The sequence below is a fragment of the Helicoverpa armigera genome, chromosome 15 (assembly GCF_030705265.1).
Source record: "Helicoverpa armigera isolate CAAS_96S chromosome 15, ASM3070526v1, whole genome shotgun sequence".
NCBI classification, from domain to species: domain Eukaryota; kingdom Metazoa; phylum Arthropoda; class Insecta; order Lepidoptera; family Noctuidae; genus Helicoverpa; species Helicoverpa armigera.
Window position 1 is genome coordinate 5,933,906 of NC_087134.1, and position 21,795 is coordinate 5,955,700.

The 21,795-nt window shown below is 34.2% G+C and overlaps 2 protein-coding genes and 2 long non-coding RNA genes across 5 annotated transcripts in view; 1 reads left to right on the forward strand and 3 right to left on the reverse strand.

Moving 5' to 3' along the window:
- LOC110370629 (uncharacterized) overlaps window positions 1–10,193 on the reverse strand; it is a 71,907-nt gene extending 61,714 nt beyond the window's left edge. The window contains exon 1 of the mRNA XM_064038189.1: window positions 10,002–10,193. The gene's annotated coding sequence lies outside the window, so the exon portion shown is untranslated. The remainder of the gene's footprint in view (window positions 1–10,001) is intronic.
- A 2,562-nt stretch (window positions 10,194–12,755) lies between these two features.
- LOC110370556 (DNA-directed RNA polymerases I, II, and III subunit RPABC1) lies at window positions 12,756–21,779 on the reverse strand. Its single transcript, XM_049844812.2, has 6 exons — window positions 21,577–21,779; window positions 21,272–21,360; window positions 20,555–20,733; window positions 19,898–20,060; window positions 19,440–19,518; window positions 12,756–12,853 (listed from the first exon to the last, which is right to left on the reverse strand). The coding sequence occupies exons 1-6, from the start codon at window positions 21,631–21,633 to the stop codon at window positions 12,788–12,790; spliced, it is 633 nt and encodes a 210-aa protein (XP_049700769.1). The 5' UTR covers window positions 21,634–21,779; the 3' UTR covers window positions 12,756–12,787.
- LOC135117819 (uncharacterized) lies at window positions 16,018–18,126 on the forward strand. Of its 2 annotated transcripts, XR_010277190.1 has the most exons (3): window positions 16,018–16,950; window positions 17,164–17,256; window positions 17,713–18,126. It is a non-coding gene; the product is annotated as an uncharacterized LOC135117819 (long non-coding RNA). The 2 variants fall into 2 exon arrangements; XR_010277189.1 differs by lacking the exon at window positions 16,018–16,950 and having other exon boundaries at window positions 16,957–17,256.
- LOC135117818 (uncharacterized) lies at window positions 17,568–19,365 on the reverse strand. The gene is made up of 3 exons (XR_010277188.1): window positions 18,745–19,365; window positions 18,312–18,473; window positions 17,568–17,671 (listed from the first exon to the last, which is right to left on the reverse strand). It is a non-coding gene; the product is annotated as an uncharacterized LOC135117818 (long non-coding RNA).
- Window positions 21,780–21,795: the final 16 nt, after the last annotated feature.

Sequence of the window (21,795 nt, forward strand, 5' to 3'; positions counted from 1 at the left end):
GAACCATTCCGACTGATAACCTGTTACTTTAGATTTTATTCAATCCAATTTTATTCGTCGGTTTTTTGGTTATTTTCCATTCAACTATAAACTTTTAAAGAAACTTCTTAACTGTTTTCATCATGAGTGATCTTACCTAAAAGCTGGGCAGGTAATCGGAAGCCAAAAAGTCTTGGAACCAATCATGCAAAGGGGTTTCGTGTTACCCAAGTAACTGGGTTGAGGAGGTCCCATAGAGAAGGCACTAAATGTAAAACATGGTATTCAGCAGTATCCGCTTAGACTGGAAGCCAACATAGTTTGGAAAAGTCAAATCATGACAAACAAAAACTTTCTTCAATGAAATTTGGTCCCAGCATACAATTTGAGGACGTAAACACTACATGTGGGACGCATTTGCCCATTGTCGGTGACCTTAGAACCTAGCCTAATGTTAGGGCACGGCACAATGGAGATATTGTGTCTCCTATTGGAGTGAAAACCACCAGTTTCTCAAGCTCACTTTTATCGAATAATCGTCAATAGAAAGTATCGGTTTCGTCTGCTATATTATTTAAAACCGCGACTGGGAGGCGTGGCCACGTCGCCGCTATTAGACGTGGATGCTCTGATAACTATACGGAACGGGACGTTCGGGCATCTTCGGCAGACATCGGATTTAGTTCATCATTATGGTTATTTACCGAATATTGCGGTTCGCGGTTGATGGTGGCGAAGTGTGACTTATTTATCATGTGTTTGTATACGTATAGCTGACTATGGTGTCGCTTTCGGTAAATGAAATGGGCTCGTCCCTGGCGACTCAGGGATTACACCAATCATATGTGCACATGATAATGCTTTATAATTTTTCGTACTTAAGCACTGATACTCAGCTGAATCCAGTTAGACTGGAAGCCGACCCCAACATAGTTGAGAAAAACACTCGGAGGATAATGATGAATTTTTCGTGCTAAAGCTGCAAACAAGGCATCAATCGAATTTATCAATTAAATCACGCATAAAATATTTATAACTACCCATATAAAATAAAGGTACACGACTATTAACTGGATTGCATGTCCGACTCAACTATTGACAAAGCAATTGAAAGAATTCTTTGTAATATAATGATTGATTGATGTACTAATTACAAGTATTAAACTAGCAATCATTGCGCTTTATTAGGTGCATATTGCTACAAGTATATAATGGTACCAATTCCTAAAGCACAAATCAGACATGAGTTTCATGTCCCATACTTTCAGTGAAATAGGTACTCTAGGAATCTTAATGAAAACATTGTATTTATTTTATTCCTTCCCATTATTTTCTTCGGTACTAATACCGATAGGGATTTATCCTACACTCTAGTCTATCCCTTTGATCCCTTTCTACCTACCTACCTAGACCCTAGACAGACCCAAGTAATGAGGGCCAAGGCTTTTGACATGACCTTGAGCTTTAAGTCTGAAATCGCTAATACGCCGTGAGGAAAGCTTTCATCGAAGTTTATGATATGAGCAGGCACCTTTGCCCTTAATTGAATCTGAATAATAGGTCGTTTTAGATGCTATTACTTCAGCGTATTAGAAATTTTATGTTAATTATGTACAATGTGGATATATGGAGAGAGACCAATACGGGAAGTATTGATTGATTTACACTTATTAATAAAAAGGCAAACACACACAGGAATGACTTTTACATGCTGTCCAAGGCACGAATGTATCTTCATCATCATCATCACCTTCCAGACTCCAGGCTGCCTAGTGCTAGCTTCTTAAAACCTAAAAATTTGAATACTTTATTTATTTTAAGTTATCTATGTAAATATCTATGTAAACCCAAAAAAAATCGAATCGAACCCGAGACCCCGTGCAAAGCAGTCACGCTATAGACTATACTAGACCGTAAAGCACTATTTAACAAACACATTTCCTAAACTTCAATTACTTTAACGACCATCTGTCTAATTAAACAAAATACCGATCATAATTCAAATAATCATTAATTATTTCAACAAAACGTAGATACTTACGTAACAAAAATACTCAGTTAATTACAATGCTGAAACCACTGAAAATGCAATAACAAATTCACTATTGCGGTCTGTACATAAATCTAGTTTTTTGCCTGCGCCCGCGCAGCTGTGACGAAAGCCAATCATATCGGTTAATCATCTAACGCGCTGTGTTTCACACTAGTTGCGAGTTGCAAGCATTTTGTTATTTGCATTGCTATCGTCACGCCATCTTTGGTTTTTTGTTGTTATGTTGATTTAGATGTATCGTTTTTGTTCATTCTTCAATCGTATTGATCGCTGGCTTATCGTAGTGCAGTTTTCAGTATTTGCTGTTCGGTTAAATTTCATAAAGCTTCGATTCTCATTTAGGAGCATAAGACACAGTCCGTCGTACCACAAAAACGTTTAAACGTCTGTTGAACACTTGTCTAAAAAAATTACAGATTATGACGTTAAAATGAGGTCCGTTTTGCAGATACACTTTTTTAGTTTAAGTTTTTGTAGTAAGGCCAATAATTTCAAAAAATTACATAGAAAACTTGAGTTTTTATTATGATGGTTTGCTGCATGATTTCAAGTTCAATTAAGTTCCGTTCTGTTTATGAACCAATGACATATCTATCAATACTAAGTTACCTGTTCACTGTAAGCTTACACAAACTTTTTAACGACTTGATAACTTTAACTACAGGACACTAACAATTCAATAAGCAATAAAATCTATAGCAAATAATAATATGATCTAGACCTTGTCTTGTATGAAACAAATTTGAAAACGTGGTTCAACTGATACTGGTTTTTACTTGGCCGTACTAAAGATATAAACGCGTTGTATGAAGGAAAGACAAAAAAGTTCAAATGATAAGCCATTGTTGGAGGATATCGTATACCTACTTTGTTAATTTGAGAATTAGAAGGATGTTGATAACCATGGCTAAAGTGATTTGAATAAGAAGGATGGCGAAAACCATCGCTAAAGTGATTGGCGTGAGCCTGTCAGGCTGTCTCTCATTCAAGTAAACGAAGCTTATTAAATACAATGCAAACATCATTTTAACACGGTCATAAGTCAAATATTAAGTGAAAGAGGTTTAAAATAATTAAATTATTTTTTGCAGTTATCATATATTCACACCATGTTCCGTTTGTCTACAAAATTAAACATTGCCATTCAACTTGATAATGCTGATAACCTCTAGGTAGGCTTAAATTATATTTTTTATTTAAATATATTTGTGAAGAGCTCGCGCCAACCTCACGGGTCGATCGATCATAACGGTAAACGTAAATCCCTGGATGATTGCGGATACTTTTTAGGTAAGTTTTTTCTTATTTTGTACTTTCTAGGTATAACTTAGACACCAATGGCTGATAAAAAGGTGAAGGAAAACATCTCGAGGAAACCTGGACTATAAAGTCTGGAATCACCAACCCGCATTGAGCAAGCGTGGTGATTAATGCTCAATCCTTTTACGTGTGGGAGGAGGCCGCAGCCCAGCAGTGGGACGATAAAAAAAAGGCTGTAACAGTAACAGTTTTTCTTATTTTACGTGAAGTGTGTTTTTCTTATTTTATAATGACCTGGATTCATAACGTTCCGTTAAAGGTAAGTCAACGTGCATCTGCATTCTATATAATGCAACTGTAATGACCATTTCTATTAACTGCACATGACATAACGTAATGATAAATAGAAAATGTTTTTGTAATATATGCGTTTCTCGTGTCAAGTTATTATGACGGTTAAATGTACAGAAAGTGTTGAAAGTACGCAAAACAGAAATATAAAGTAAGAAAACGCCCAGTATACTTTATACAACATGTACCTAACTTAATTAACGCACATCCTGAAATTTGTTTGTTCAGAATCGTTTACTGAATCGATTTCTATCATTTTTAATATAGGTAATTTTTTATCCCAAAAATAATTAAAACTACGGAAATTATTGTCATATTAACCCTGTACAGTCAAGACAAATTCAAATAGACCGTAACTCAAAGTAATAAGACTTTGTGTATTGTCGGCTTTTTCCGTAGTTTCGTTATGTTGTGTCGAGTCGAGCGGCGCGCGGCGCGATATTTGCGTGCGTAGTAGTATGACCAAAAAGTTCTCGAAGAATTGGTATAACTAATTTAGTAAATAACAATGCATATACATGTTAAATTAAAAATTCAGTGTATGTATTACGATTATAACATAATATTCTAATTGGGGTGTTTGAGGGTGTGCGTTAATTACGTTACATGTTGTATACTTGTACCTATGCTTTGAGAGTCTAATTTACAGTTTTTGTCACATCGCCACCAAAAGTGTGATAAAATCTTTGTGCCTCATCATCGTCACAGAATACCTATCAGTGTTTTACAAGAACGACTGCCTATCTGACCTCCTCAACCCAATAGTCCTTGGTAAGACTGTCAGACTTACAGGCTCCTGACTATCCGTAACGACGGCCAAAAATGTCCAATCTTTGTGAAAATCTAGAGGAATGCAGATATATAAAGATAAAAAAATGCTTTACAGGGAACCAATGCATAATATGTTACGCAGAGATTACACGCCAATCAAAATGTTGTATTGGCATCTATGGTATCCATGGAAACCCATTTCAGTTGCGCAATTTTCCCAACCAATCAACTTGGGAGTAATCTCTATAATTGAATTCTTGGGGCCGCGAGAATCTAACTTGCTTACATTTGAAAATTGTCGCAGGCCTTAAAAATAGTTATATGTTTGGCATTTGTTGTGAATTGTCGACATTTTTACTAATAGATACGCATTGTATACGATAGTTCCCCGACGCGGGGATCACAAGCGCAAAACGTGAAACAACATTTCATGTATTTCTCAGCAAGAAATAAGAGTCTTTTTACCTCAGAAATTATATTGATCCTATAAAGACGTTGCACCAACGAATCCCCGAAATGCTGCGGTATTCGTTTCACAATTTTTTTTCTTTTTACTGTCTCATTGTGTGTATACGTGTGCGTCTGCGCAAAAATAAATGATTTTTCTGTCTTTTAATACTTAATCGAACAAAATGAAATACGGCATGTATTTCTACGAATACCTAACAAATAAGTACATTGAAAGAACTAATCAGAAATCAAAAGCAGTATGAGTTGCGGTAATTTGATACCTGATAGACTTATCCAGGTAGGTAGGTATACATTTTTAACATAACAAGAATAAAAAAAATACGAATCTGTAGGTAAATATAAAGCAACAGTAGACATGTATTTGTCACTTAATTATGCCATAAAAATTACCTTATTTTGTTTATGCGGCTGATCTCAGAGATAAGATCACATTTCTAGATAGGCCGTCAACTATTTATTACAGAGCAAAGAGAAATGTTTTATTTTACATAAATACTACATATAAATTCGGTAATGACGCGAGATCGTTAGATATGAAATTGTGAACATTTATCACTTCTTGTATTAAGTGTTTTACGTTTCTGTGGAAATTTTACGCATATTATTATAGAGTATTAATGATTTATGGACTACGGTAGGCTTTATAAAAAGCCTACTTGATCCATATGATCTTCTGTTACAGATATTTACCGTTTTAGTCTAAAGAATGTCGCAGAACTACTTAATTATGTTAAGTTGGGATGTTATTCTGTATCTGATAGTCGAAATTAAAGCAATCGTGACGCCTACGCCTTTGATTTGACGTAAATAGTTACAGGAATTCAAAGTGCCTATATGACGGTAAAAATTGTCGTCATTCGAAGACGTTTTGTTTACAAATAATACTGCGTTCAGCTGTAAAGGAAATATAGGTAGCCTGAAATGAAGCGCCCCACAACCACATATGTATCTATACATATGTACTCAATCTTTACAATGATAACGTAATACTTATGCTATTGTGTCTTATGTTATTGACATTTTAGACGAGCTATGTATGCTTCCAATTTTGTTCAGCTTTGTACTAGTCCTTAATACTGATTTCAATATTCCGGGAGGTGGCATAAAAGTCGTGTAGTGCACCTAGTAGAATCTAGATTGCCAGAAGTGGTATAAAAAAATCAAATTAATCAGATACTAAATAGGTCTAACTAGCTTCCGCCCGCGGTTTTACTTATGCCCCAAGGTAACAGCTTGCCGTATCCAGATGGTGACAAAGCTACCTCCCGTTTAATTTTCAGCAAATTTTGTATATATTCTTAGATTATAAATGCGAAAGTAACTGTCTATCCTGAAACATAGGTACGACATACGTAAGAAGAGTCGTGTCAACCACGCGTGCGCACGTCGGATGTTCCGCGCTGCGCACGAGTTAATGTGGCAACCATACCGCGCGGCATCCCAAGCATTTTCACCTGATCAACACATTCAATGGATCCTACGAATACTTTTCACTCTTTGTTTTTTTTGTTGTATGATATCATTGTGTTTTCACTGATGTCTATTGGTTTGTTTACTTTTGTGAAGGTAAATTAAATACCTAAATAAGTATCCAAAATATATATCCAGGTAGGTACATAATTAGCGTCCTTTACTGCTAATAGAAAAGTCGCCGATTTCAGAAACAACATAAAGAGAATAAACATTTTATAGTTCATGATGTTCGTTAAACTAACTTCGAAAATATGAGAAAATTCTCAATCGGTCGTTTGTAAGTTTTTTTTTAATGTTTATTTGCACATAATTAGTAATGAAGTTATCAGGATTTTATAGCGCCATAAAATATGCCTAATTGTATTTTATTTGTTTATCTACTAATTAGAGACCGCGCCTACTTCATTAGGAATACGGAAAACCGATATTCAAAATTCACAAATTCATCAATATTTGCAAAACTCTTGATTTACGACGTACGTAGGTACTAACTTCGTAATGTATCGACGTTCGGTTAATTTCCGTCATGTAACACTTTCTTTATGTAAATCGTGTAAAATATGGAATATCAAGCAGTTTGTTTACATTGTGTACTTGTAGTCATTTGTCAAAGTGTACTTTCAATGACTGTGAGTGACTGTACATTCGTAAGTCACTTATACATCGGAATGTGTGAGCACTGTTTCTGGTATATGAAGTTACAAAAGAACGATTTCCCGTGGAATTTTCAGTTGTGAGGCAGAATGATCAGCTTTCGAAAATAAAACATTTTAGAAAACTGGAAATATATTAAGTACCTACATCGTACCAACATAGAAGAAGTCTAGGCAGATGATGACTTAGTGAAGATTGGCAGATAGGTATGGGTCCATCTCACGTGAAAATATCTGTCTCACGTGCGAATGTTACCACAAGTCACGTGAATTCCAGACAAAACCAGCTCTGCTTGGTTATAGATCATTAAATACCTAAACATAGCAAGCTATCTACCGTTTTACTAAAACTAAGAACAAAACTAATTGGCACTTTTGTCCATTTCAAATAATTTATCGGCGGGATTTAATAGACCCTTTGCATAATTTAGAAATCTTTTTATCTCAACTTTACGCTAATTTCGAGAGTACCTAGGTAAGTTTTTACACTAGAACATTTTGGAACATTTTGCGGACTGTGAAATACCGGTTTGATTAGAATAAAGTAAATTCTAATGTAGTTAAATCTATAAGAATAAAACCTAAGTTATTTTTATACTTTCTAATTTCATTCGTGACCGACCGATCGGGACTTAATAGATTGGTTGCTAATATGGAATTCTGAGCTTTACAGAATTCTGTGAAAGTTTCTAAAGGTTAAAACTCTAACGTTTTTACTTAAGTATCTATTTAACTTCTTAAGGTCAAAAACTGTCGTACCATCCAGACAAATTAATGGGTATCGCTACAAAAAAGAGAAATTGCTTCTTGACAATAATATTTAGGTAGGTATACACTTGGGCAAAAAAGTGATCAATGTAAACCTTAACACTCCTAGAACTTTGAAGGTAACAAATGACCAGGATGAAAAGGCTACCTGAAGCAACTCAAAAGTCCGCATCCATAAAAAACGTGATGAATGAATTCAAACACTTATAAATCTTTTGTCAAGACACAGTTTTTACTAGAGTATCGTGATTGATGTAGGTAGGATTAGCATACCAATAGACTTGTTTACCCCAAATCTCATTATATATTAAGGCTAGGTGTATAACACGTAGCCTGAATGCCCCAATTTATAGTAGGTACATGCCTATTAGGTTCCTACGATGTACAAACATCACGATATCGTGGCATTGTCTTCGATTTTGAGTGTCTTGCAATAACCATCGTGATTTATGAACACGCCCTCATTGCTAATACGGGTACCACTCAAATGTAGGTAACGATGTACCTCAAAACACCTATCTTCATATATGTAGGTAGCTAGTCTATACTTAAGGTGTCTACACACCAAAGCCGCTGATGCCGGCGGCACAGCCCGGCGGCCCAACCCGCCGGCCGTATTTTGTACAATCATGCCGCCGGCTTTCATAGAGTATTTGACAATTACTAGAACACCACATGCCGCGGCAGTCGTGCCGCCGGGCTGTGCCGCCGGGTCAGCGGCTTTGGTATGTAGACCCCTTTCGGTAATACGGTCACAACATTAACTGCCTGTTTGAATTTTCAGAATATTTTCCTTTCTTACTTTAAATGTCCGTCAAGGTTTTTTTAGGATTATGTACCTACTGCATATATGAATCCGTGACAATTGTAAAAACAACATTTGAAATAGGTACCTGAAAACTTTAATTGCCGCGATTTAAGGGACTTACCTAACCTAACTACTTTTCAAGACTCTATTACGAAATACCTAAGTATCAGGTACCTACATATATGATCATCTACTTATATTGGAAAAGGACCTTCTAAACTCAGCCTAGACTGTGAGAAACACTCAACCTTTAAGTACTTATTAAGTAATTCTAATTTTCTAACTGAAAACATTCTTGACGTACAATAGGTAGGTACGCGAAGTAAACCCGCTCCTAAAATGACGTAGGTACCTATTGACCAAAAAAAAAACGTTTTTGGTAGACAGCTAACGACCTTTTAGATAAAATATTACGATAGGTAAATATACCTATCTGTTTAAGCAAGTGATTTAGTTATCACATAAATTCGTGTTACTTGTTACGTCCCTATACCTACACTATCTAAAGTCTAAAAGAAGTGGAAATATGACATCAAATGAGCAATGCGCATGTTTATGTAACTGAAAAAACTTGACATTATTACACTTCCTATAACATAATGGGTAGGTACCTATATTACCTATTATTTATCAGCCTTACTTATAAAATAATAAGTTATACTTAAGAGATGTTTAAGAAAAAATCTTACTTATAAACGTGGCTGAAATAAATCATTTTCTTAGCAATGTCTTAAATGAGCTGTCAAATTAAGTAGCCTCACACCCTTGTTTAACCCGCTAATTATCAAAATGGCTGGATTCTTACCAGCTGATTTTTCATTTCCGGTTTATTGACAGCTCAACTTTTTAATTTTATATTTTACGGATGCCATTGTTGCCATTACACAACGTTTTGATGACAAATATTTTTTTAAGCTACCAACATTCCGGTAGTGTTGAGAAATTAGTATGTTTTTATGTCATTATCTGTTCATTACTTAAGACATGCTTAAGCAACGTTTATAGGTCAAAATAATTTAATCACTACTTAAGGCTTTAAGTAGTAATTACTTAAAACAATGCTTAGAAGATGATTTGTTGATTTTTATAAGTAAGGCTGTATTTTACTCAGGGATTTGCTAACACACCTCCTCATTCAACAATACTAGATATTTTTGATGTTTGAGTTACTTAATGCATGATTAGTAAGTTCAAAAAAATTGGTATCTCCAATACCTGTACCGACCTTCTAATTCCACTGAAGGTTTGTAATCTGTAGCTAACTATACATACATACCTACTTAGATATATAGAAACCGACACAAGAGCCGTAGTCGTAGTATCCAAGACACCGAAAATATCACAGAATCAAAAAAACTGTCTTCTATCAATTACATTAAATAAATCATGTAAGTAATCAAAGTTAAACACTTACCGGAAAATAATCCACTGCTGACTCTAGTTCCCAAACATAGAAAAACAGTTTCTTTTCACCACAAATTAATTAATACTCCCGTTGTTTTACACAAATACCGGATCACTCCGAAAAAACGTAACAGCGAGCTTAATTTCCGCAACCATCTCATGAAAAAGAAAAACTTTAGTTCTCAAAGAAAAATTATCAGTCGCTCGTTTCGTTTCGAACTCGTAAAAATATTATAGTTTATATTTCGTTTCGATATATCCAAAAAGATATTTATACAAAAAGATCGCAATCCTATCCGTCGGTTTGCGCGTAAATTCTGTAATTGCGTTGATTTCCGACGTGCGCGACTCGAGGTGCGCCCGCGCCGTGTGAAGCGCGCGCACATCACTTGCCCACATTACCCAGTACAATAACCATTGCGTGATTCCATTATACAGATCATGGTATTTTATGAAAGTTAAAAACAAACATCAATTAGGGTCATTTCGCCTGTTGGCGACCATTTAGTGCAGTTGGCAAGTTTGACGGCGATAATAAAAATGCTCCAGCACTCATTTCCATGTCAAATTTGTGTAATGTATTCCTTATATACTCTATTTTAAGATTAACTTTCAGTTGTATTAGAAATATCTTACGTTTTCTATTTAAATCGATAAACCTCAAAATTAGGCGTTTTACCCAGTTTGCGTCCACAAAATCCAATTCGCGTCCACCCATGGTCCAGTTCGCGTCCAGTAGCTTAGAAAAGGAATATAGGGGTGATTTTTTAAGAATTAATAAAGAAAGATTGTATTAGATCAATTTCTTTATTTAACAATAAACTTAATTATTAAAAGTCAACATTATCATCATTTAAAATTCACTTTAAAAAATAAAAATAATTCTTCTCAACATTGGTTTAAGTAACTTAAAATAAGATTAAACAGTAATTTTTTTTATTAAGATATATACGTGGTTATAATTAAATTATAATTATAATTTCCACGTATATATCTTCATAAAAAAAATATAATTTAATTATAACCACGTATATATCTTAATAAAAAAAATGTACTGTTTAATCTTAATATATTAAGTAATTTCATTTAAGATAAGTTCTTCGGATACAGGAAAAAAGATGGAAAAGACAACATACACAGAAGAAGACTTAAAGAAAGCATTAAATGATATTCGAGAGAAGAATAAATCGATAAAAAAAATATTCAAAGAATATGCCTTGTCTGATAATTTATTGACTCAACAATTCTTTTAGTTGTATGTTTAGACAAAATTGTTATATTGTTTTGTTAATTTAATATGGCCAAAAACTTACTATAATCAACGCGGGTCTTTCCCTGTGGTTTCAGGGTAAAATTAACAGAACTGATTACTGTTTATTTTTCAAGTTGCAAAATTAATTGCCTAATTTTAAGTTACTTAAACCAATGTTGAGAAAAATTATTTTTATTTTTTTAAAGTGAATTTTAAATGATGATAATGTTGATTTTTAATTTAAAATAACAAAAAAAAAATTACTGTTTAATCGTAATATATTAAACAGTACCCATGTTTTAATTATTTTTTATAAGCAAGTATTTAACGAAAACAGTGGACGCAATTTGGTTTATTAGTATAGAGGATAGTTTTAGTTCGCGTCCATTGTGAACGCAAAGTGGAAGTTTTGTAAAATTCGATGTAGTAATTCGCGTCCACCTTATTTTATTCGTTAAATATAAAAAACATTACCAAATTCATAAAAAACATTATACCTTTATTCATCATTAAACTGTAGAAATAGCTATCTATCCTAAAATTCACATAAAACAATATAAAACTTACCATCAAACACGCCGCTGCACACTAATTTTTATCTAAAATTCAACGTGTTTGCGCTTTCTTGTTGAAGAGCCTAGACTAATTATTTTTTCTAAAAGGATTGGTTGGACGCACAGAACTTTTGTCTATCTGTGCGTGCCTCTTATACATTAACGTATTAGCGGTAATGATCTTTCGTTTGATTGGTGTGTTAATTATCTTGTTTTCGAAGTTTTTTTAAAGGAGATCGGCAAAATGGACGCGAACTGGGCGATGGTCGCGAACAGGCGAAATGACCCTATGTATGTGGAAGTCGGTAATTTTTTAATGTGTGTGTTTGCCGATTTTCGGGTCTGTTAGCTTAGCCGTGAATGATGTATATCCGATAGTATTAAGTTATATGCTTGATTTACTCAAATATCTGTATTTTTTATTGGTCTGTCTATTAGTAGTGGTAATCACTTCATTTGAACACTTCTTCGAGATCTAATAAGAAAAAAACATTTGCGACAATTATGTGGGAACTACCTATAAGTAGACAAAACAACCCCATAACTTTAGAACCCGCTAATCAAATAAAATGCTACCAATCGTAAAACTCGTCTAATTGGTAGAGACCGTATACCTACATAAAAATTGTCTCAAGATTGCAGAGTTTACTACCTCACCATGGCCAACCAATGTTTATACTTCTATCAATTTACCGCTAAATTAGGCTAAACATAGCCAGGCTACTATGTCATAATGACTTAATCGTTATTGCAATCATACTAATATTTAGATACCAGAACGTAAACACGCATTGTTAAATCCATCATAGTTGTCTTTTCAAGGAAATGCACATATATATTTTCTATAATAGTCAAAAGACCGGCAGCAATTTGGGGAAGAACAAAAGATATACGTAAGACGCCCGATCAGCACATGTCCTCTTGTGTGAAAATGAACAAATTAATAAAACAGTGTACCTATGTGAAAATATTTAATATTTATTTTCTATCCTAACATACTAATCTATATGAAATGTATCGTCCAGCTGTTTCCGACGATCGAATAATCTTCACCACCTGAAAACAAAAAAATATGTTTACATCATTCATATTCAAAATTCTATAATCATTCCTAGAAATTTAGAAAAAAGTACTTATATTATTGGGAGGCCTTTGCCCAGCAGAGGGACAGCATAGGCTAAAAAAAACTATTGACGTTGAAAAACTAACTTTCCCATAGATTCACTTGTTTTTATGTAGTAGCTATGTAAATACTAAATTATGCACATATTAAACTATGCGTTTTTTTGCAAACACACACTGGAACATTTCATGTTTTTTGCATGACACATCAATATGCCCATAACATGTCTAACCACGCAAAGTCTTCATTTGCATACAGACATAATTACAGCGGGCCTAGCATGACCGCCATAGAAACAGCTTTTGTCTACCGGAGAATCGACAAAATGACAGATTGAAGAAAGATTTCTATCGACCCGAGCATGGCGATGTTTGACATCGAGAAAAGAAATGTTTCTTTTCTTCGTCGACATGTGTCTATCGCGTCGAGCATGACGACTATATTTTCTCTACTTTTGACATTTGGGAGTAGATACAACTTTCTATATGAAATGTCAAATACTCTACATCTCATCGGACCTAGACAAGAGTAGACAATAGGAGTGGGTAATATAGCTTTTTCACAATATCAAATCGAAACTATATATTGATATTTGATATCGGATTTCGAAACTATATATTTTCTGAAACTATATATTAACAGATACGCGTAATCCGTCTCATGATGTTGTATCATTCCATAAAGCGTATTGTGAGTGAGAACCACCTAGGCATGCGATATTGTAAATATCGTAATACGATGTATCTCTAAGGAGCTAAATTACAAACAACGGTTTTGTCTAGATACTTAGCTGAAGTTTAAACATCACTAATTTCACGTGATGAAAAAGCCTATTACGTAGTTAGAGAAAACATACAATCGTCATCATCAATGAACTGTCCTTCATACTTTTACCAGGCTTAGGACTGGCTGCATTATTGTCTGTTATGAAAAGTTTTATAATAAATTATACCTAAATGTAGGTGCCGAACGATAAAATAATGCAGGCGTATTTAACAGTTCATTTGATGATATATACAAACTTTTTATATTTACACTATTTACATTGTCTTTTACATTTTCAACTATTTACGTTGTTTGTTCAGCATTTATTTAAATCTGTTTTCATCTAGATTTACGTTCAAAGATACGAGCTGGTTTACTTTTGATGTTGTCAGCCGAGTGCGACGATCATTTATAATTAGTCCCGTTTTGCTAAAGATCCTCTCGCATGGAACTGACGTCGCCATGATGTTTCCATATCTTTTTAATAGTTTCGCCAAGTATGGATATGTAAACTTATGTTTGCGCCACCATTCGAGAGGGCAGTTCCACGTAGTTCCTGTGAAAACTGGCAACAGGTCGTCATTCAAATAGCCATCTATTTCTTTAATGGCTTTTGACACCGGTGTCCCGACATTTTGCTTTTTTCCCACTATTTCGTTTAAAATTGTCCATGGTGAAAACTTATCAGCATTGTGGTCCTCAGATGCCGAGACGGGTGCCTCTTCTCGCGCTCTCTCCTGCGCTATAATACCACTTACTAAGTCCTGGACTCGTTTCTTAGTATTTATAATTTCATTTTCGTCAGAAAAGACAGCCAGTTTGTATCGAGGATCTAAAAATGTACATACCGAAAATGTTCCACTTCTTTCAAGATTGGAGAATCTGGTTATTAGTCCTGTCCTTAAAGTGTAAATTAGCTCTTTAGATACATCACAGAATTCTTCGTCCAGGAGTTTATCACATGATGATATTAGACACCGTGTCATGACTATGACTGAACTACCAGTCATATACTTTTCGCCGCTCATCGATTCTGTCGCGTCCTCGAACGGTTTCAATATTTTTGTGACTTCGGCAAGTAGCAACCACTCTTCGTTGGTAATAATGGGAAGGTCTTTTCTGATGACTGCAACTGTAGACCTAATGCAATGTTCCAGTTCCACGAAGCGCCGTATCATGTGAAAGCTGGAGTTCCAGCGCGTCGGAACTTCTTGAATCAAACGTTTTGGTACGCAGTTTGGCTGATCATTAGTTTGTGCTTTTAATAATTTCTCTAAGGCGGTACTGTTTTTTAAAAAGCGCACAATTTTTTTTACTTTATCTAATACGGACTGTAGAGTCTGCTCTCTTGTAATGGCATTCTGTAAAATCAAATTAAGCGTGTGTCCATAGCATCCATAATGCTTCCAACCGATGTTAGTAACCGCTCTTTGAATATTGGCCGCATTATCAGTTACTATAAAATTAATTTTGTTTAATGTTAATTCATATTTACTCATTACATCATTTAACACACTCTGAATGTTTTCACTCGTATGAGAATCTTCGAAATTAGAACAGTCCAGCAAGATGGTCTTTAGCTCGAACTCCTCCGTGATAAAATGACCGGTAACAGCCAAATACGATTCATTGGCTCTTGACGTCCATAAGTCAGCTGTAAGACACAAATGTTCAATGCTACCCAATGTCGTTTTAAAGTTTCTTCGTTTTTATTGTACAAGGCAGGAATCATGACGTTAGAAATAGTTTTTCTAGTCGGGAGTTGATAGCCAGGGATCCAGCGCATAACTTTTTTAAAAGCTCGTTCCTCTACTAATGTAAAGGGGTGATAACTATCTATGAATAAGTCTAGTACATCATTGTCGATCTTTCTTTCAAGTCACCTGATATTTTTTAGTGGCGCCATATCTTTCTATACCTTGTTGTCTTACGTGACGTGGGGGTGAAACTGTTGGATTCGCTGCTGTTGAAGTTGAGGCGATTGGGTTTGCTAACGTAGTTATTGTAGCCGATGTTGACGGTGTTGCAGATGAATCTGCGGCAATAATCTGACTTGCTGAGGCAGTTTGGAAAGTCGTAATATCTTGCTGCCCGGTAGCAACTCTCGTATATGCATCTAAATGCTTTTTTAAATGTGCCTTTAGATTGCCTGTCGTACCTTTATAACTATAACTGTCACCACAAACACGACATTTGGCTTTTTGTCCACTAAATTTGTTTTGTCAAAATAGTCCCATAAAATACTCGAATTTATACGAGACATTTTAAAAATAGTTTTTAACACGAGTCACAAAATGTTTCAATATAAGTACCTAACCTACTCTAATTTTACACTTAAATTTTATTTACACCTTAATACCTACACACATTAATACTCAAGTTAAGAAATTAAACTATTTTAAATACTAAACTAACACAAATTAACAGAAAATCAAATCGTAAGTAAGTAATAATGAGGAACAACAATAATGCGCTCACTCAATAATTGCTAGCACGAAACTAAAAAATAGAATTTTAAAATTTCTTTGCTTTCTAGTTCAAGGCCAGAGGACAACAAGCGTCATGCGCGAAGTTAATAAATCCTTGCAAATTATGTAATGTAATATGCATCATTATTACTTTAAAAGAAAGTTGAAATTCCTTTAACAATCTTGCCAAAATACTAAAACAATTCTTCAAACAGACTTATTGCATTTGACATAAGGTTCAGAATAGTACCTACGGATTATTAAGCTACGTTCTACGTTGGTTTTATTAATCACGCGCTCCCTCTCTCGGCCGGCTGCTAAGTTATTTCGTCGGTGTAGAGACTAGAGATCGTGTCACATCGTGTATACTCGGTCTTTATTCGGTAAATCGGTTTAATACGATACGTACGACAAGCTCATACTCGCCCTCGGATACGTTTTGGAGCAATATAGTGTTTCGCCCGATATATAGATTCAGATTAAGCCGATATCGGATTTTAGATATTGCACCAATATATAGATTCAATATCTATATACGTTTTGTATCACCCACTCCTAGTAGACAAGAATATTATTATAATTTTAAGATCTCAAAAAGCATTTACAAAGTATGTCGGGGTCCTACCGTCGTCATGTGGTCAGTTTTTATGCTGAGAAGAATCAGTGTAAAGCTCAAAGAACGAGCTATACGAGTGTTAAGCCTCTCGACATTGAAAACGTAAATGTGCAGAGATGGTGCATTATTTGTGCGGAATCTGTCTCCTAGGATATCTTAGGGTCTGCCTGTTCATATCAATGTAAGTACCTACCTACAGTCTATTTTATTTCGTTGTGCTTTCCAACCAAAAATATGACAAAGTTTTCGTCCTTATAGATAAGTTAAATATAGAAAGATCTATTCATTTATTATTGTTTCTAAGATTATTTTGTCTATTATGTAGGTATTGCCCTTCATTGCAAGAAAATAATTAAACAGAAGAAAAATATTTAACAAAGCTTAATTGTTGCAGGTTCTTTGTTCGGGTCCTGCTTAGGTCATTAACAACATTACTAACCACTGTTAGCAAATTTTTTATGCAATTTGTTTTTGCAGTGAATACAAGGTCAGTATACCTAATATATTCCAACAGGTATCTGTGGAGATCAAAGGGGGAGGCCTATGTTCAGCAGTGGACGTCCTATGGCTGAGATGATGATGATGATGATGATACCTAATATTAGATATAACCTCTATTTGAGATTGTAGATACTGAGTGCAAAATATTGAACATAAATGCCAATTATCCTGACAGAGTTCATAAACAATCGATTTTCAATAGTTCTCTCATTAAGAACAAACTGCGCAGGCTATATGACTCTAGAATTGGACAGTTTTATCTGCTAAGAAAAAAATGACATTTTAAATAAACAACCATTATGATTTTAATATTCACATTCTTTATTAAATGATATCATTTCAATAATTTATAATTTGTGAACTGACGACCCAGTTGTCATTTAGCATCCTTTTTTTGTAATCTGAAACAAGAACACAAAATTAAATTAACATTCATTTTCAGGGGATTCTAGTCATGCGTTAGGGTCTTGACTCATGACATCAATAAGAATGCTGATAATGTGTCACTATCAGTATGTTATTCTTTTATTATACTGTAAAATAATTCTTGTAAAAACTCTTTACCAAACAGTTATTTCTTTTTGCAGGGTGCCTATACTACAACTCTTCCCGAAGAAAGGCAGAAAGAGAGACACACTAATGACCTTAGCGGTAGCTTACTACAAGCTGCAACTCACAGAAGAGCAACTATTATGAATATCTTTGTATATCAACAGTTCTTCAAACCATACAGACAGAATTGAGTTGCTGGGGAGTTTGTTCCACCGCTTCTGCTGCTGATTTTCAGCCTATTTTGAATAAATGACTTTATCTGTAGCCTTAATTTTATGTAAATAAACCTTTACCTCTGTGTAAATGATTGTCTCATTTTATTTTTTATCTTAAGAGTTGTTGCTTATATCACACAAGCAACAAATAGGTACTATAATTATTATTGCCATAATTATACTTTGAAAACAAAGCATGAGAGTTTTGCTAGAATGAAACCAACAAGTCTGGAGAACTATTACTAGTAAATGAATATTATTTAAAGACACTTACTAATAGAATGATTCTCGTGTCAGCATTGTATGCCAAGAACTCGTTCTTTTCCATATTTTTTCAGCAGCGTTTGAATACGGACCTATTCTTCTTTATCGTGGCCTTCTTTTCCCAATGGATCGGGATACTATCTTCTCTGTTTATTGGATGGGACTTCGTACGCTGTAAATAAACAGGTTTTGTAACGACGAAAGTAAAAACACTTCGGACAATAATATAGGGAAGCAAGATAACAGTGAGGAACGCATTGAACTGTGCATGGCAAAGTTTTCATCAGACAATGCCACCAATCACCATTTATTGAGATTATTATGTTATTTTCCTTTGTTCTTTTCATCGTATGTATGGATAATTATTATGTTCGTTTGGATTAATTACACACAACTATTGGAATAATCAGTACTTTATTTATTTAATCACAAAATCTACTTACTTTTTCCTTGCCGCACGCAGTAATCACCAATATTTAAATACTTAAAATCAACAACAATAATCATTTTTTGTAAACAAACAAACATGAACCATTTTAGTTCCACAGATAAAAAATAAGTTCGATGAATACGTTTTGTTGTTACTTTGAGTTACGTGAGTTTATGTATAGGTTCATGCGTGAAAAATAGTGCATTGACACATTTTTTTTGGCTAACTAAACGTAAATTCATCGCAGAACGACCCATCACTAGCTACTTATCCGTTGCTATGGAAAGTCTTTCTCTTGATAGAAACGCGAGTCTACAGCTCGCGCCATGCTCGGGTAGAAGACATGTCGAGTGGGAAAGAAAGAGCTTTGTCGTTTCTTGGAAGAATAGAGATACAATCGCCATGCTGAGGTGGCAGGTGTGTGTCACTAGAAAATAACAAGATCTGCAAGTTTATAACCAAAGTAAATTATATAGAATATGCAATAATAGAATTTACTAAACAGCGGCCTAGATAGGTACTTGTAAGTTGTAAAACATCTCATCACATAATAAAAAAGAAAAGTAGCATCTACACATTTATGACAATCTTTGAGATTTAGTTGTATGTTACACTTATTGCAAACTGGGCCAAATAAAATTTGTAGGTAAAGAAAGTCACTGCTTACTTATCGGGTAGCCTAATGAATAGTATTAACAAGTGGCTTACCTGTCCTCTTTTAAGTCCGAAATATCTTGCTACTGGATCACCTGCCTGTATTCTCATCAACATGTTCTCTTTCAATTTACTGTGATACAAAATTGTTAAGGAAATAATTATATGATCAATAATACCATAGCCACGGCTGTGTATGGTACGCAGTCACATACCCACACAAGCAGTGTCCCAAGGGAACGCCTGCTGATAACTTTCATGTCTATAATTTCAGTGGGGTTAAAAACAATTCCCTTATTAAATGAAATCCCACTTAAAACTAAGCATTGATACCTTAAATAATAAAATTATAAACATTGATAACTTATTTTCGATTTTTTCCAGACTTAGTGTTGTTTCGCTCTATCTATGGGGACGATATTAGATTTAGTAAAAGCAAAATGGCAAGAAAATTTTAAATTAAAATACTGGCTGCCCTGGAAAACTTTGTAAAAACTTTTTAAAAAGGATACTATCTAGTCAATAATTCAGCCTTCTCATCAGGTGTTAGCACAATGTGTTCCGGCACCAGCTCATGTTCAGTGATGTTGATCAGCAGCTCTGACTCCAGGAATTGTTCCAGAATGTACTTCGGCGCCATGTCTACTAGCGACTGCTTTGCTGACGGCGTCATACCTGGAAGAGAAGAGATTTATTAGTACACTTATGGACCTATTAACTATTGAAATAGTAGTTAAGGATGATGTGTGACATCCCCAAACAAGCCTATATAGTTTAAATATAACAAAGACTATGTCACCTCTTAAATAGTAGAAATCCTATTTACTATACAACTGTGCAACTATCTGATGTAGTAGGTAGGTATTAAAAATCAGTCAAAATTCATGAATTACTTTTAGCTTATATATTATCTTATATATATTAGGTATCTTAAGTATTAGATTTCAATACAGCTAATAAAATAAAAAAGCCTTTTATTTCCAGTACATATTAAAAGTTTACACTTCTTCTCAAAACATTAAATCTATTAGTGTTAGTTTGTATAGCTTAATCTATGTTAGTATATTTATATATATTTAGTATATATTTTCCATTTGTTTATTTATTTAATTCCTAAGTATATATTTTATTTATATTTTATACAGCTAATAAAGGAAATAAATGTTTACCTGCTTGTACTACAACAATGGCTCTGTGAATATTTTCTTCCTGCATCCTAGTACAGTATGTTTTGATAGTTTTTATACCAATTTTGGGTTCATCGGGAAAGAAAACGAACATCTGATCAGTAGGGTCATCATTGTGGGCTACCAGTACAATTAAATCACTTCTTGCTGGTCTCTTCTCACTGTTAAAAAAATATATTTCAAACATTCAATATACTGGATATTCAATAGTAAATTAATTTAATATTTATCAATTTAAAATGTCACAATTTCAAACTGCATATTTTGAAAACAATAGACAATGTTGTAATAAAAACTTTTTAGACAAATGACATGGCCATAAAAAACTGTTTTGAAGCAACAATTTTTTTAACTGTGGTAAAAAAATTATAATGTCAACACAACAAACAAACAACACTTTATTTTAATGTAATTTCATAAAAAGCAAAATTGTATGCTAGAACTTTCTATGAACTTTAGAACAAACAAGTACTGATTGTAAAAATACAAAATTTAGAAGGAACAATATGGAGATCTTGGATGAAAAAATTAAGAAAACTTTGGTGGAGCACACAGTGTCACAAACTACAAGACTTCACCTTGGTAAGTTCTCTAATATAAGTACTTGGTCACCTTCTTGTAGGCAGTAGTACAATTATGGTGGTGTTTTTGATTGGGCTTTGAAAGAGTGTTTGTTGATGCTATAAACAATTTCTATACCTGGGTTTATCACCAAATTGCTCTTTAAACTGCTCCAACGTTTGGTCCAATTCATCCTGTGTTACTAAGTATCCACGGTCATGGCATAACTGGAATCGAAAATTGTATGTTCACTATAACATGATCTCATGCAAAAAGCACAATTTTAGGGTGTAAGAACTCAGTTCTCACAAAAGCCTCTGTTTTATCACTGTATTTATATACATATTAACTTCAAACGAGCCATTAAAAAGCTTTTAGTACTTAAATAAATATAAAGAAACTTAAACGTTTAAAACTTTCTCACACAACATAACCTCACTTACCTGCATTACTGTTTTACGGATACGCCAAAGTTTATAAGTTTCCGCATCGTCATCCATGGTAAATAGTTAAATATTGGATATTCTTATTGAGTTTAATAACTATTTATCAGTTTTAATACAGTCTGTTTAATAAAAATTTAAGATCAACAATAACATGAAACAAGTGTCGCTGTCTATTTATTGTCTGTGGTCAAGGTAGTAGTGATGTGACATAGAAAC